General features: G+C 37.6%; 2 protein-coding genes across 2 annotated transcripts; one reads left to right on the forward strand and one right to left on the reverse strand.

The window, feature by feature from the left end:
• Positions 1–3757: 3757 nt before the first annotated feature.
• On the forward strand, positions 3758–8209 carry hspa8b (heat shock protein family A (Hsp70) member 8b). The gene is made up of 9 exons (XM_065281348.1): positions 3758–3917; positions 5258–5470; positions 5545–5750; positions 6019–6171; positions 6262–6817; positions 6907–7109; positions 7184–7382; positions 7465–7697; positions 7775–8209. Exons 2-9 carry the CDS (start codon positions 5266–5268, stop codon positions 7958–7960), a joined length of 1941 nt encoding a protein of 646 aa, XP_065137420.1. The 5' UTR covers positions 3758–3917; positions 5258–5265; the 3' UTR covers positions 7961–8209.
• Positions 8210–9539: 1330 nt separating this feature from the next.
• lim2.3 (lens intrinsic membrane protein 2.3) lies at positions 9540–10764 on the reverse strand. Its single transcript, XM_065281349.1, has 4 exons — positions 10269–10764; positions 10045–10191; positions 9824–9958; positions 9540–9676 (listed from the first exon to the last, which is right to left on the reverse strand). Exons 1-4 carry the CDS (start codon positions 10441–10443, stop codon positions 9618–9620), a joined length of 516 nt encoding a protein of 171 aa, XP_065137421.1. The 5' UTR covers positions 10444–10764; the 3' UTR covers positions 9540–9617.
• Positions 10765–15072: the final 4308 nt, after the last annotated feature.

Here is a 15072-nt window from a genome sequence, read left to right on the forward strand (position 1 = left end):
AATACAGAAAAGGGGATTCCTTTTGTGTTCAGAACAATGACTCTTAAGAGCTCCTTAACGGTTACCTGTAAGCTGTTTGGTTGGTTCAATATTTATTTAAGTCCTTAAAAATTGACTGATAACTATTTCCAAAAGCTGGAAACATGTTTCTATGAAAAGACAGCATGTTTGTCTATTTATCTTTTTCTAGGTCAGGTACAAAAGGTATTGTCAATAATACTTTACAAAAACATTTTTATGTTTTCTGAATTAACCTTTTTTTGTCGAAAATGTCACATCCCACTGGATTTGAAATTACCAACCGATCGGCTTTGTCAGTATCCAACAGGGTGTATCCTTCTGCTTTGCCCTTTCTTTAAATTAAACTCATCACACCCTCCATACAATCCCTGCATCTCTTTTATGAGACAGTGGGCTTGACCCAGTTACAGTTTCCACCTTGGTTTTCATGGATTGGTTTCAGTGTACCATATGCATACCTGTCAACATTGGGATTTGAAAATAAGGGAAATTTCCAAAACCCTAACACCTCCCTCCCCTTTATTACTATTCAAGAGAATGGATGTGTACACTGCAAATAATGACTTTCTTTATTGTTGTCTTGTTTTCAGTTCAACTATATATATATTTATATATATATATATTTAAGATATATTTTCTTGATGAGCAAAATGACCTAAGAACATAATTATCAAGGAAGAAACTTTTCAATGATGTACTTGTGCCTGCTTCACCATAAATTTCATAATCCGGGCGGCACGGTGGCTCAGTGGGTAGCACTGTTGCCTCACAGCAAGAAGGTCCCCAGTTCGAGCATCGGCTAGGTCCTTTCTGTATGCAATTTGAACATTCTCCCTGTGTTTACACTGGGTACTCCGGTTTCCTCCCACAGGCCAAAAACATGCAAGTTCGGTGAATTGAAGATACCAAATTGTCCCTCCCCAACCTGTGTGTATGGATTAACCAGTTCTAGACACGAATATAGCCATAGATGTTGGAATGGTGTGAAGAATAAAGATAAATCCCATAATCATTTGCACAACTATGCACAGGACACTGCCTATACATATTTCCACATAAGTATCTGTCAGCCACCTACTGTAGTTCCTCCATATGCACCAAACACCACATGGGCAGTTGTGGCCTAATGATTACCAAGGCTCGTAACCCAAGAGTTGCTGATTTAAGTCTCATGGTCGGCAGGTTGCTACTGAGGTGCCCTTGAGCAAACACCTGTCCCCCATCCTGGGGCGCTGCAATGATTGCTGTCCACTGCACCATGTGTATGTGTTCACTTACTGGATGGGTAAATGCAAGTTCACATTCCAAGTATGAGTTACCATAAATTGGTCATTATGTCACTTTCACATTTGGGTCAAGACAAATCCGTGTGATGCGAGACAGCTACAACAAACTCATAAGAAATAAAAACAAAGCATCTATGTGCATTTAATGCTTATTATTAGTAAGTGTAAGCTCGCGGTTAATCGAACCGGTAACACTTTACAGTAAGGTTGTATTTGTTAACATTAGTTAATGCATTGGCTAACATGATCTAACAATGAACAATACTTCTGTTTAATTTATTTATCTTAGTTAATGTTAAAGGGGACATATTATGAAAACCTGACTTTTTTCATGTTTAAGTGCTATAATTGGGTCCCCAGTGCTTCTATCAACCTAGAAAATGTGAAAAGATCCCAACCCAGTAGCTTAGTTTTGATAAACCATTCTCTGCAAGCATGTGAAAAAATAGGTCATTGACATTTGGCTACCCTTGTGATGTCAGAAGGGGATAACACCACCCCTTAATCTGCACTATCCAACCATGGCAAAGATATTTAGTGCAGAGATCAACTCATTTGCATTTAAAGGGACACACCCAAAGTCCTGGCAATTTAAACATGCTATAATAAATTATGTATATGGTATTTTGAGCTAAAACTTCACATACACACTCTGGAGTCAGCAAAGATTTATTTGACATCTTTAAAAGTCTTGTGAAATGTCCCCTTTAATTTCAGCATTTACTAATACATTTTTTAAATCAAAAGTTGTAATTCTTAACAATAGTTAATGCACTTTAAACTAACATGAATAATTGGCAAAACCAAACATTAATAAATGCCAGAAAGCGGTATTGCGCTGTAAAAAAAAGTGTTGCCTTAAATTTTTTCTTGAATCAACTCAGATGTACAAGTCATTTTAACTTATACATTTATCTTGACAAGAGATAAGTTGCTACAGGTTGACTTCTCTAAACTATATTTTCTAAGTTATAACAACTCATCTACAGACAAGATAAATAAGTTAAAATGACTTGTAAATCTGAGTTGATTCAACAAAAGGCAGAATTTTTTTTTTACAGTGTGCTTATTGTGTGTTCATGTTAGCTAATACATGTACTATGTGAACAAATACAACCTTATTGTAAAGTGTTATCATCGAACACCAAACCTTTGCTAACACAATAAGCTTTTGTGTAAAAGCCCTGTGTATAGTACTTGAATTGAATGCCTTTATTGTCTTGCATGAGACATGCAACATTTAGTGTCTAACATCAACATCACATAAAACCACAGACAAAAAATATATAAACATAAAATCTTAAGACCAATTAAAAATGTGTCAAATCATTCTAAAATTATTAAAATGACTATAAATGAATTGAAATGAAGGGGAGGGAAATCAGTTCTCGGATGGCAGATGGATAAAAACTATTCCTGAATCTAGATGTGTGTGGGTCTTTAGAGCTCTATAGCGTCATGCAGATGGCAGTAAGGCAAACAGATCATGGAAGGGATGTGACCTGTCCTTAATAATTGCACCAGATTTATTTTGGCACCGAAGCCTAAAGATGTCTTCAAGAGGGGGCAATGAGAGGTTGTAATGACCCTCTGCAGTGCAGTTCTTTCAGCAGCTGAACAGTTCCCATACCAAGCTGAGATGCAGTATGTTAAAATACTTTCTACCATGCAACGTTAGACAGACTTCTTTAGTCCAGCAGAGAGGTGGACCATTTTTAGAGTAAATAAAGTCTCTGTTGGGCCTTTTTAACCAGAGCATTAAAGATTTTCACTGACATGGATACCAAGGAACTTAATACTTTGTACTCTCTCAGTCTCCTCCCCTCTTATTACCAGAGGCTGAAGGGCCTCTTGGTGTCGCCAGCACAGTCTATAACAAGCTTTTTTGTCCTGTTTATAGTAAGAGACAGGTTATGATCTGCACACTACATGCTCATGCACTTCATCTCTATACTCACTGCCATTTGAGATAAGCCCCACCGTTCGAAGCACTTATAGATATAATGGGTATAAGTGTATTGGTTTATAATCACTTGGCATTTAAGTTTATAGCAGATACATTTTTACCAAAGTTGTATAAAGGATGCATATCCTCAGTAAAAATACAGAGTTTATCTTTCAAATTGCTTAGCATTTAACATTTAATCATGTGACCAACCGAACTTTTGGAATTAAAAGGAAAAGGAATGTTCCTGAACTCTCTGGACCAAGACATTCATTCTTCGTGAACATTCATGCGACACTGCGCAGACCAATCTGCACATGACAACAAAATATCGCGAGAGTGACAGATTTGGAAACGTTCTCGCGCTATTTTGACGTTTGAGACCCCTCAATATGCGCAGCGATGCATTAAATTAAACACGCGTATTCTGTTGTTTTATAGGCTGGCGCTCTCCCTTTATGAACGCCTCAGCGTCTTTGCAACGTGATTGGCTGATCCGCTTATTTTAGGTTCTGGACCATGTTCTGGACTGTTCTGAGGAAAGAGCGTAACGGCACCACATCGTTTGTGAGGGAGAGCTAGTGGCTGCAGTAAGTGCGCACATACCGGAGAGAAGAGACAAGCTGCAACATAACAGCTGACTGACACAAGTACTCGAGGAGCTGGTGAGAATTATTAAAATGTTCTTAAGTTAACATAACGTCTCTTGATTTATTTTGGTTATCATGTTGTCTGTTATTAAGCTACGTGCGAAATTTTTTTTGAATTAACTGACATAATGATAAAGCGTCGTGCAACTCGTGCAGGCTGTCCTAAGCAATCGTTAACGTGCACTGAATGTTAATATTTAATGAAACGTTGACAAAATATTAGATAAGTGAGAGCTCGTGCACGATGCGGGTTTAAGGAATGTTCTGAATGGCCTACTGTAGATGGGTCCAAGACACTCCCAATTTTAGTTGGAAATGCTTACGGAAATGCGCATCTTACATAATTTGTCTGAAGCAACATTAACTTGACCCAGCAGATTAGCAGGCCTATTTTAATATTAATCACATTTAAAACACAAATTGATTTAGCTTTTTTCCTAAACTGTTTTAATTTTTGTTATTTATCTACACAAAAAGGTGGTCCATTTAATGGTTGAGCTATTGGGTGTGCGTAGACTCTTATGGGCGGTTTCCCAGACAGGGATTAGACTAGTCCTAGACTTAAACACTTTTAAGAGCTCTCCAAACTGAAAATAACTTGCACTGACATATCTTAACATACATCAGTGCCCTTTGTTTTACCTCAAAATGCACACAGGTAATGTTTTTAGTAAGGCATGCTTGTTAAAACTAGTTATATTTCCTAATTAAACTAAGGTCTAGTCCTGGATTAAGCTAATCCTGGTCCAGGAAACCGCCCCTTAATGTTTAATAAAGTAACAGTTAACGGGAAAACGAATATCTATCATAATTTTCTCACCCTCATTACTTCTTTATTTTTTCAGATGAACACAAAACGAGTTAAATAAAATAAATAAAGTTAAATAAAATAAAAGCTGACTCTTCCTAGCTTTGTAATTTTTTTCTTCCTAGCTTTGTATTGTCACTAAATAGTGGTTAACCGTTTCTTGAGCTCCAAAAAGTACATCCATCAATGATTAAAGTCATTAAAGTGACTCTAATTGGTTATAAAACATCTTTTGAAACAATAAAGATACTTAATGAGAAAAACATTAATTTTTTAAGTTTATACATTGATTGATCCGTCATGTGCTAATGTAAACATACATATAAAGGATCTACTTTTGATATGGTGCAGTGATAACTTTGAATCTCAATGGGTTCTTGCAAATCACATGGCATATGACAACTAGTCACACAAGACAATTTAATATCTGTGATGGCGTATAAATGACCTAATTTATAATATATAGAAATAATTGAACTATAACTAGGGATGTTATACTCTTATGAATATTACTAACTTAACTACCTTAATGTTCGTTTGCATTCAGCTAAAACCATGTCAAAGGGACCAGCAGTTGGCATTGACCTGGGGACTACCTACTCCTGTGTGGGGGTCTTTCAGCACGGCAAAGTTGAAATCATTGCCAATGATCAGGGTAACAGGACCACACCCAGTTATGTAGCATTTACAGACACGGAGAGGCTGATTGGAGATGCTGCCAAAAATCAAGTAGCAATGAACCCCACCAATACAGTTTTTGGTAAGTAATCCCGTTTAAGTTCAAGTTCAATGTGAGTATCAATGTAGTTGCTGAGTTTGCCTTATGTTTTGTAGATGCAAAACGACTGATTGGCCGGAGGTTTGATGACACTGTTGTGCAGGGCGACATGAAGCACTGGCCATTCACGGTTATCAATGACAATTCCCGTCCCAAAGTTCAAGTTGAATACAAAGGGGAGACCAAAGCCTTTTACCCAGAGGAGGTTTCTTCAATGGTCCTTACAAAAATGAAGGAAATTGCAGAGGCATATCTTGGCAAAGTGAGTGCTTAATACTTTTTAAGGAATTGTATACAAATACAGTCATCTATTATTGCTTAAATGGCATTTAGAAGCTATACCACATGTTGCTGTTACTCAGATCTAAATCTGTTGACACAATCAACCTGTCAACATGACAGTTTATTATTAGAGCATGAATAAGGCCTGCGGTATGAATGTTGCTTGTTTAAACAACACACAGTTAAAGTTGAATTTAAGGGGGACACAATGCAACGTTTTATTAAACCTTCAAAACTGTTGTTCACAGACTGTCACAAATGCCGTTATTACCGTACCTGCTTACTTCAATGACTCTCAACGCCAGGCCACAAAGGATGCTGGGACCATCTCTGGCCTTAACGTTCTGCGAATTATAAATGAACCCACTGCTGCTGCCATTGCTTACGGCCTGGATAAGAAAGTGAGAGTTTAATACTGTAAAACAGTATTAAATGAGTTACGGTTCAAATGGAGCAGTAACTTAAGTTGAATTGATTTATATTTCTTCCAGGTTGGTTCTGAGAGAAATGTCTTGATCTTTGATCTTGGAGGTGGCACTTTTGATGTATCCATCCTTACTATTGAGGATGGCATCTTTGAGGTCAAGTCTACAGCCGGAGACACTCACCTTGGTGGTGAAGACTTTGACAGTCGCATGGTCAACCATTTCATCTCGGAGTTCAAGCGCAAATACAAGAAGGAAATCAGCGACAATAAGAGGGCCGTTCGCCGTCTTCGCACAGCCTGTGAAAGGGCGAAACGCACCCTGTCCTCCAGCACTCAGGCCAGCATTGAGATCGACTCTCTTTATGAGGGAATTGACTTCTACACTTCCATCACCAGGGCTCGTTTCGAAGAGCTAAATGCCGATCTCTTTCGTGGTACACTGGATCCGGTAGAGAAGTCCCTCCGTGATGCCAAACTGGACAAGTCTCAGGTTCATGACATTGTCCTTGTTGGAGGGTCCACCCGTATCCCGAAGATCCAAAAGCTCCTACAGGATTTCTTCAATGGGAAGGAACTGAATAAGAGCATCAATCCGGACGAGGCTGTTGCTTACGGAGCAGGTAATCAGAATGAGGATCATTCTGATGCTTCGTGATTTAAACGCCTTTGAATGTAGAGTGCTATAAAAGGCATATTTCCTCCCTTACAGCTGTCCAGGCAGCCATTTTATCTGGAGACAAATCTGAGAATGTCCAAGACCTGTTGCTCCTGGATGTTACCCCTCTGTCCCTTGGTATTGAAACGGCTGGTGGTGTTATGACCATCCTGATCAAACGTAACACTACCATCCCCACCAAACAAACGCAGACCTTCACCACTTACTCGGACAACCAGCCTGGTGTCCTCATTCAGGTAAGGACATGATGTGTTAACTTGCACCCATTAGTCGCATCTATCAGCAAGTTTCATGTTTTATGGTGTTCTAGGTGTACGAGGGCGAGAGAGCCATGACTAAGGACAACAACTTGCTTGGAAAGTTTGAGCTGACCGGCATCCCTCCAGCTCCTCGTGGCGTCCCACAGATAGAAGTCACCTTTGACATCGATGCCAATGGCATCATGAACGTGTCCGCTGTGGACAAGAGTACCGGCAAGGAAAACAAGATCACTATTACAAACGATAAAGGTAACAAACTTTTACCTCTTGAGTGTCAAACAGAACAAAAATAAGGAACCCTAATCCTAATCAGTGTCCCAAATACTTTCAGGTCGTCTAAGCAAGGAGGACATTGAGCGCATGGTCCAGGAAGCTGAGAAGTACAAGGCTGAGGATGATGTCCAAAGAGAAAAGGTTTCTGCTAAAAATGGCCTTGAATCCTACGCCTTCAATATGAAGTCTACGGTTGAGGATGAGAAGCTCAAAGGCAAGATCAGTGACGAGGACAAGCAGAAGATCCTCGACAAGTGCAATGAGGTCGTAAGCTGGCTGGACAAAAACCAGGTGTGGCCTGTTGTGCTTAGCTTTTATGACCTGTGTGTTTTATTAGACCTCACTTGTAACCTGCCATTTCTATTCAGACTGCTGAAAAGGAGGAGTTTGAGCATCAGCAGAAGGAGTTAGAGAAGGTGTGCAATCCTATCATCACCAAGCTGTACCAGAGTGCCGGTGGAATGCCAGAAGGAATGCCCGGAGGCTTCCCGGGAGCAGGAGCTGCCCCTGGTGGAGGAGGATCCTCTGGACCAACCATTGAGGAAGTTGATTAAATCATTATGAGAAAGTTTCTCGTTGTGTGGAGCACCATATTGTATTGTGTTGTCTTTGGAGCACTTTAATGCATTGCATTGTTTATCCCTGGCATGTTTCTGAAATCTCAAACCTTGAATTGTGAGTTCACGAGCACTTAATAGCAAAATGTTAATACGTTTATGTTAAAGATTTATATTCAAAAGGCTGCTTATGTATCATTCTGTGTCTAACCTTGACAATAAATGAGCCTGTGTTCACCGTGTAAATGCTGTGTGTGCTCTTTTTAAATATGTTTAAATTAAATCTCTTGCAGCGTATGTCCACTGTTTATGTATATATTGTATAAAAATACATATAAAGGTATTTAAATACTAAAAGTAATTATCTACATTTTGTAGTTAAAACTAAATATTTAAGTGAAGGTTAATGTATAGGCAGCCCGTTGTTGTTGCAGAAATACACTCAATTTTTTTTTAATGCTATATAGCACCTAAGAAGAACCATATGGGGGTGATATAGCACCACTATAGCACCAAATATGGTTCTATATAACACCATAGGGTTCTACATAGGTGCTATATACTGTAGCACTTAAAATGGTTCCCATATGATTACGAGCCAGTGAACCACTTTTGGTGCTATTAAGCACCCTTTGTTTTTATAGTGTAAGCCCTCAGCAGTGGGATCAGGACCTGTGAAGTGTCTTGTATCACACTGAAGGGGCTTATTTCGCGATAACAACCGGCTGACTGTGCATTATACCGTTTATTACAATGCTATTTACCTCAAAGGTAAGGTGATTTTGATTTTAACTATTTTATGTGCACATTTTTAACAAATGCAGACCTTCCGGGAGGAAAACCTGTTTATTTTCGGTTTAAAGGGGACATTTTACAAGACTTTTTTAAAATGTCAAATAAATATTTGGTGCCCCCAAATATGTGAAGTTCTAGCTCAAAATAATCCACAGATAATTTATTATAGCATGTTAAAATTCACACTTTGTAGGTGTAAGCAAAAATATGCCGTCTTTGTGTGTCATTTTAAATGCAAATGAGTTGATCTCTGCACTAAATGGCAATGCTGTGGTTGAATAGTGCAGATTAAGGGGCGGTATTATTATCCCTTTCTGACATCACAAGGGGAGCTAAATTTCAATAACCTATTTTTTCACTGCTTGTAAAGAATGGTTTACCAAAACTAAGTTACTGGGTTGATGTTTTTCACATTTTCTAGGTTGATAGAAGCACTGGGGACCCAATTATAGCACTTAATCATGAAAAAGTCAGATTTTCATGATATGACCCCTTTAAGAAAAATTGTCACGAACACACTATTTGATTTAATCATTTATAAATTTAATGTCATATATGTTACTAAAATACATGTATATCTAATTTTTGTGTAATATTAAACTGTACGTGTGTTATTTATTTTGAGCAGTTGTTATCTGGGAATAACAAAGATGCAAATGTCGCGACTGGCCAATCAGAATCAAGTATTAGAAGTAAATATATTTAATCATCTTATATTTGTGTACGCTTCTTTGTGTAGGAAATTATGTCATAAAAGTATCACTGCATGAAAACAATAAATGGCAGATCTAAAATAAGAGGACCAGGGGTGACATGATGCTTCAAACTGAATGGATCAAGATAGCAGGGTTAAGATGCATCAGCGTGGCATGGGACCTCTGGGTTCATGCATCCGGTAAGCACACATATAGAAAATCCCTGCACAGAAAGACAAAAATAGTTACAGAGCAATCCTTATTCAGTCCTTATTACTGAGACACTGAACATAATGTAACATCATCATGTTCTATGTATTGTTAATATATTTGCCCCTTTTGAATTGAATATTTTTGCTTTATACTATACCAGAAAAGAAGGTGAGCACCACTGACACCCATCCCATTATGTACGACCAAGAAAACCTCCAATTCCCATAACGTTTTCCATAGTAGTTCACCGTCATCCCAGTGTAGACAGCCATGGCCAACAGCACGAAGCAGCCTATACAAATAAGTAAATGTTTTTATTTCAATTCTCAATTCAATCTTAATCAGACTATTAATTTATCTTACGGAAAGAGTTCTTACATGAAATGAAGTAGAGAATTCCTGCAGTGAAGGTTTTGTCAAACCCATCAAAAGAGTAATTCATGAAAGCCATTATACCAATGATGAGGCCGAAGAAACACGCTAAGATAGCCAAAATCATGAATGCCCGGGTAGCGTCCCAATATGCTGTTCACAAAACATAACCATTGTGATACTGTATCTAATGTTATTTGTGTAAAACCATGTAAGTTTGTGGTGCTTACCGATGCTGTCTGTGTGTGTCATGCATTTTCCAGGTACACAGTAGCGCCACAGACCTTGATTCATGTAACTACTGGCCTGGCGGTACTGCATCCAGTAATCAGTCGCAGTGGAGATCACCAGGAGTATGTTCCCCACCCCGGCACAAAACAATCCACCACCCATAAAGCTGTACATTTTCAGACACACTATGGATCAATAGAATCAATTATAATTTGAACCATACTTTGTTTTTTACATTTACTAAGGTTTTATCATTTTTACCACCACACTCTTCCTAAAATGGGCTTTGTCAGGCTGTATTGTTCCATAAAGCAGTGGTTCTCAAACTTTTTTGGTGTGCAGCACCCCTTTGTGTATAGCAGTGGCGGCTCGTGATTGCTCTTCCGTGGGGCGTGAATTCAAAATATGTGTTTGGAGTGTCATGTCAAAACCATTTATGATAAAAGAAACGCTCGCGGTCACAAAATACCCACTCCCTTAGCACTAAACTCTGATTACACATGAGATTATGCGAGTATTTGGCAAACGGGAGCATCTCTTTTACGTGGTGGCAGTGGCTCAGTGGTTCATGTAGGTTGTCTACAAATTGGAAGGTTGGTGGTTCAATTCCCAGTTCCACTTGACCAAGTGTCAAGGTGTCCTTGAGCAAGACACCTAACCCCAGCTGCTCCCGGCGAGCTAAATGGCGCCTTGCATAGCTGACACCGCTGTCAGTGTATGAATGAGTGAGTGAATGGGTGCATGTGAGGCAACTTGTAAAGCGCTTTGGATGGCCATAGGTCTGTTAAAAGTGATATAAATGCAGTCCATTTATCCTTACCCTGAATGCGTTTGCAGCAGGCAAACACATGATGCACATAGGTTCACTCAACGCGCAGAACACATGTTTTGAAATTACAAACCACACACGACGGGCTACATACATGTTGTGACAAACTTTGCATCAAGCGCCCTCAAAAAAAGAAGTCACCGGCCGCCACTGCTATGCATCCCTTCATGCTCCCCCAAAGAAAATGTATGACAATTGAATTAAACAAAACAAAACTTTTTTCAAAAAACAATTCTGAGGTGTAATTACACAGAATTTATGTTAATGTACTTTATAAAATGTCAAAACTGGTTCCCCCTGGCCAGATTGATCTCATGGAAAGTTTTTTTTAAATGTATTTGTGTCTATGGCACGAACTCAGTTTTTTTTTCGTCTTTTTCATGTCTTTTTCATGTCACTCGCATATATTTCTATAAATAGTTTTTCATGTCTGTTGCACAACTTTCTTTTTCGTGTCATTTTATGTATTGTTTTCTCATTGTTTTTTCCTATTTTCTTACCATTATCGCTTGGGGTTGGGGTTAAAATCACTTTCTATAACATTTTTAGACATCCTAACCCAAACCCCAACTCTAACCCCAATTCCAGGCGAGAATAGTTTTAAAAGCAGAAGTAAAAACATGTAGAAACCAATACATAAAAGTACATCTTAAACCAAACCCCAAATCTAACCCCAACCCCAAGCGTCAGTGATTTAAAAAAGAAATAACGATGCATAAAATAACATGAACAAGAAAGTCGTGCCATGTACACGAATAACTATAGAATTTTGTGCGAATGACACAAAAAAGACATTTGTGCTCAAGGCATGAAAAAAGCTGAACTTCTTGCCATGGACACAAATAAATTAATCAAATTTTGCGTGACTATAACACGACTTTTCATGAGATCGTGTAATCCCTGGCACAATCTCGCGGCCCCTAGTTTAAGAATCACTGCAATAAAGAATCTATTAAAGTACACCCACAAAACCTTGTATTGCACAGAAGTGGAAACTATTTTTACAGACCATAAAAATGTAAAAAGAAAACTGTGAACTTTTCAGAACCAAAAATAATTCATTTGTGGCATCACTGTGACGTATTTTAAGAGTGCAGGAAAAAACAAAGCAGTATAATTATGTGAATCATGTAGTTACCTTTGAGATGGTAAAATCCGTCAGAAGGATTTCCTTGTACATACAATAATGTATATGGTTGTAGCTTAATTGTTTCACATTTATTACACTGTAAAAAGTGAAAAGTTGAATCAACTTAAAAAACTACTTCAAAACTTAGATTTATAAGTTGAAAAAGTTGACATTTTTTAGATAATACAGTGTAGATCTAACTTTTTACTTCTTACAGTGTATAGGTTTGGGACTTCTAAATACTTAATATTTCAAACAATCACTTCTTTATGTTATGTTTAAAACACTTCAGAATACATTTTTCTTGTATGAATGCAAATAAATGATCTCGACAAGAGAATTTAACAAATAAAAAACATACATAGCACTGAAACCACAAAAAATTCCTGTCACCAATAGTAAAACCAACATATAATATGTAAAAAAAACCTACCTGTTTTTCCAGAAAATGTTATCGGATTGAATAGTGTAAAGCTTAATTATGCCACTGCAGGCAGATTTTCATGAACTATTGGCCGGTGTTTTTTGTCAGGGCACAAGAGCTGACTGGAGGACAATAGAGATGTGAGCAAAGCAGCCAATCACAGAGACCAAATAAGAGAATCTGCTGAAAATACAAAACTAGTTTGTTTCACTAGTACTGATGACAAAGTACTTTCAATTGACAATGTAGAAACATCTCTGCAAACTTAACAGCAACACGACAAGCTTTTTTAGAAATTGTAAAACATTATTTTTCCTTGTGCTATCTTTCTGCAAAGGAGATACATGTGACAAAATCTGCAAATAAAAAAATAGCTTAGAGCAGCCATTGCTGTCATTTTTTATGTCATTTCTAATTAAGATGTAAAACTTCAGTGTCGTAAATATATGGATGATTATATTATTGCAGGTACATTTGGAGTCCAAAATTAATTTGCCTTGGATCACAAAATATTACAGGCCACAACAATATAATATTTTCTGTAAAAATAGCTGAAAATCATGATTTCCTGCTGGCTGAACAGCGTTGACAGTATGTAACAGAACTGGCAGCCATCCACAGATACTTTATTCAATGACTTACAATAGCAAGAGAATGAGAAGATGTCATCCACATCCATTCTGTAGATAAAATCATTTCTGTCCAACAAGCCAAAACTCTGCTACTTGTACAAATATTGTAGATAATCCTCCTACTGAACATTAAACAGTGTTATTATTCATTCAGTCATGTTGTCAAATATGATACTGTACTTGACCTACTACATTTCCACTGATGGACTCTTATCTTTAGAGCATTTTTAAAGTGGGCCATTAATGAAATTTAGAGAGTCTGAATGCAAGTGTTTTAAGTGGACTACTAAAAGGTTAAGAATCCATAGTTTTTTCTTAAATGCCACTTAGAGCCATCATATTTAAGTAATGCAGTGGTCTAAAAATAGAAAGTAATGAACAGATAAAAATAGATTGTATCTACCAACAGGAACTAATAAATATCTGTTCTCTGCAGGACAGTGAATACTGTATAACAGCAGATTAAATCCAAACCTTAAATAATTATTTATTATTTACATACAGATATAATTTAGAAAATAGAGAGAACATGTACAAGAAACAACATGAGCAGGTTTATGTTTGTATTTGTGAAGTATTAAAGAACCATATCATGTATAAACAAGGCGCTAATTCATTTCACTTTGTTGTGCAATACTGTGTAAATGTCTTAGGCCACCATGCCACCATTAGATTTGTTGTTTTTACAATTGTATAGTGATCATTTATAATTATTTCTCAGTCTCTTTATTAGAATACAACCAGAAAATACAGGAAATGTGTATGTAGTATTTAAAGAGTAACTAAACCCTAAACCAACTTTTTTTAGTTAATGATCTGTAAAAATGATGCTTTATTAGTGCTGTTCATTGATTTTAGTAACTTTTTTGACATTTGGATATAAAGTGTTTCAATACTACAATATATGGTGTAAAAACGTCTGAGTGCTGCCCTCTTTAGGTTGAACGGTGGCTACTGCAGTTGAATTTTCCTATTGGATGTTGGGTCCAAAAAATGACTCGTGACGTAAGCAGGTTCAAGCTCACCACGCCCTTGTTTCGATCTCACCACACACTTGGTACGAGCTTAGTTCGTCCCCTAAATCTCCGTTGGGATCTTCCCACTTTTCTTGCATTTTTCAAATATTGCCAGTGGGCGGAGTCAGGCTCTGACCAGGGGTTTAGTTACTCTTTAAACAGTATAAAAGTATAAGCTGAAGGGTTAAGTATTTAGGGTAAACTCCCCTTCCACTTGAGCAATAGCAGGAAACTGCAGGATCTCTTTATCCTAAATAAAATTAAATCCTCATTTCTAATTCTAATCGAATGACTCCTCAAAAAAGCTCAAGATGTTTTTCGTGCCAAGAGAGGTCACACTAAATACTGACTGATCCCTGAAGAAGACATTTAGTTCTGAAAATTGCTTTGTTTTATATCTTGTATATCTGTGTATATCTTAAAAAAGTGAAAAATAAATATGGACGGACATTAAAACTTTGCTAAAACAACAAAGCTGGTGATGGTGGCCTAAGTATTTTGCACAGTACTGTAAGAGCAGATGTTTCTGGAGGTACCGTGCAAACATATACAGCTGATGAAAAGCAATGGCGCACCATGTATAAAAAATGAATGATGAGATTTTTAAAGCACTGCTCAGGTTTAAACCATCAGTATTATTTCTGAGCATGTGCACTGCACCATCACCAGCAGAGGGCGACAGCAGGACTATCTTCCACACAAAAAGACAACCTGACCCAGCCGGGGCTCCAACCAGGGATTTTCTTACAAAATAGGTAAATAAATCATCTTAA

Source organism: Paramisgurnus dabryanus, chromosome 8 (assembly GCF_030506205.2).
Source record: "Paramisgurnus dabryanus chromosome 8, PD_genome_1.1, whole genome shotgun sequence".
Taxonomy (NCBI): Eukaryota; Metazoa; Chordata; class Actinopteri; order Cypriniformes; family Cobitidae; genus Paramisgurnus; species Paramisgurnus dabryanus.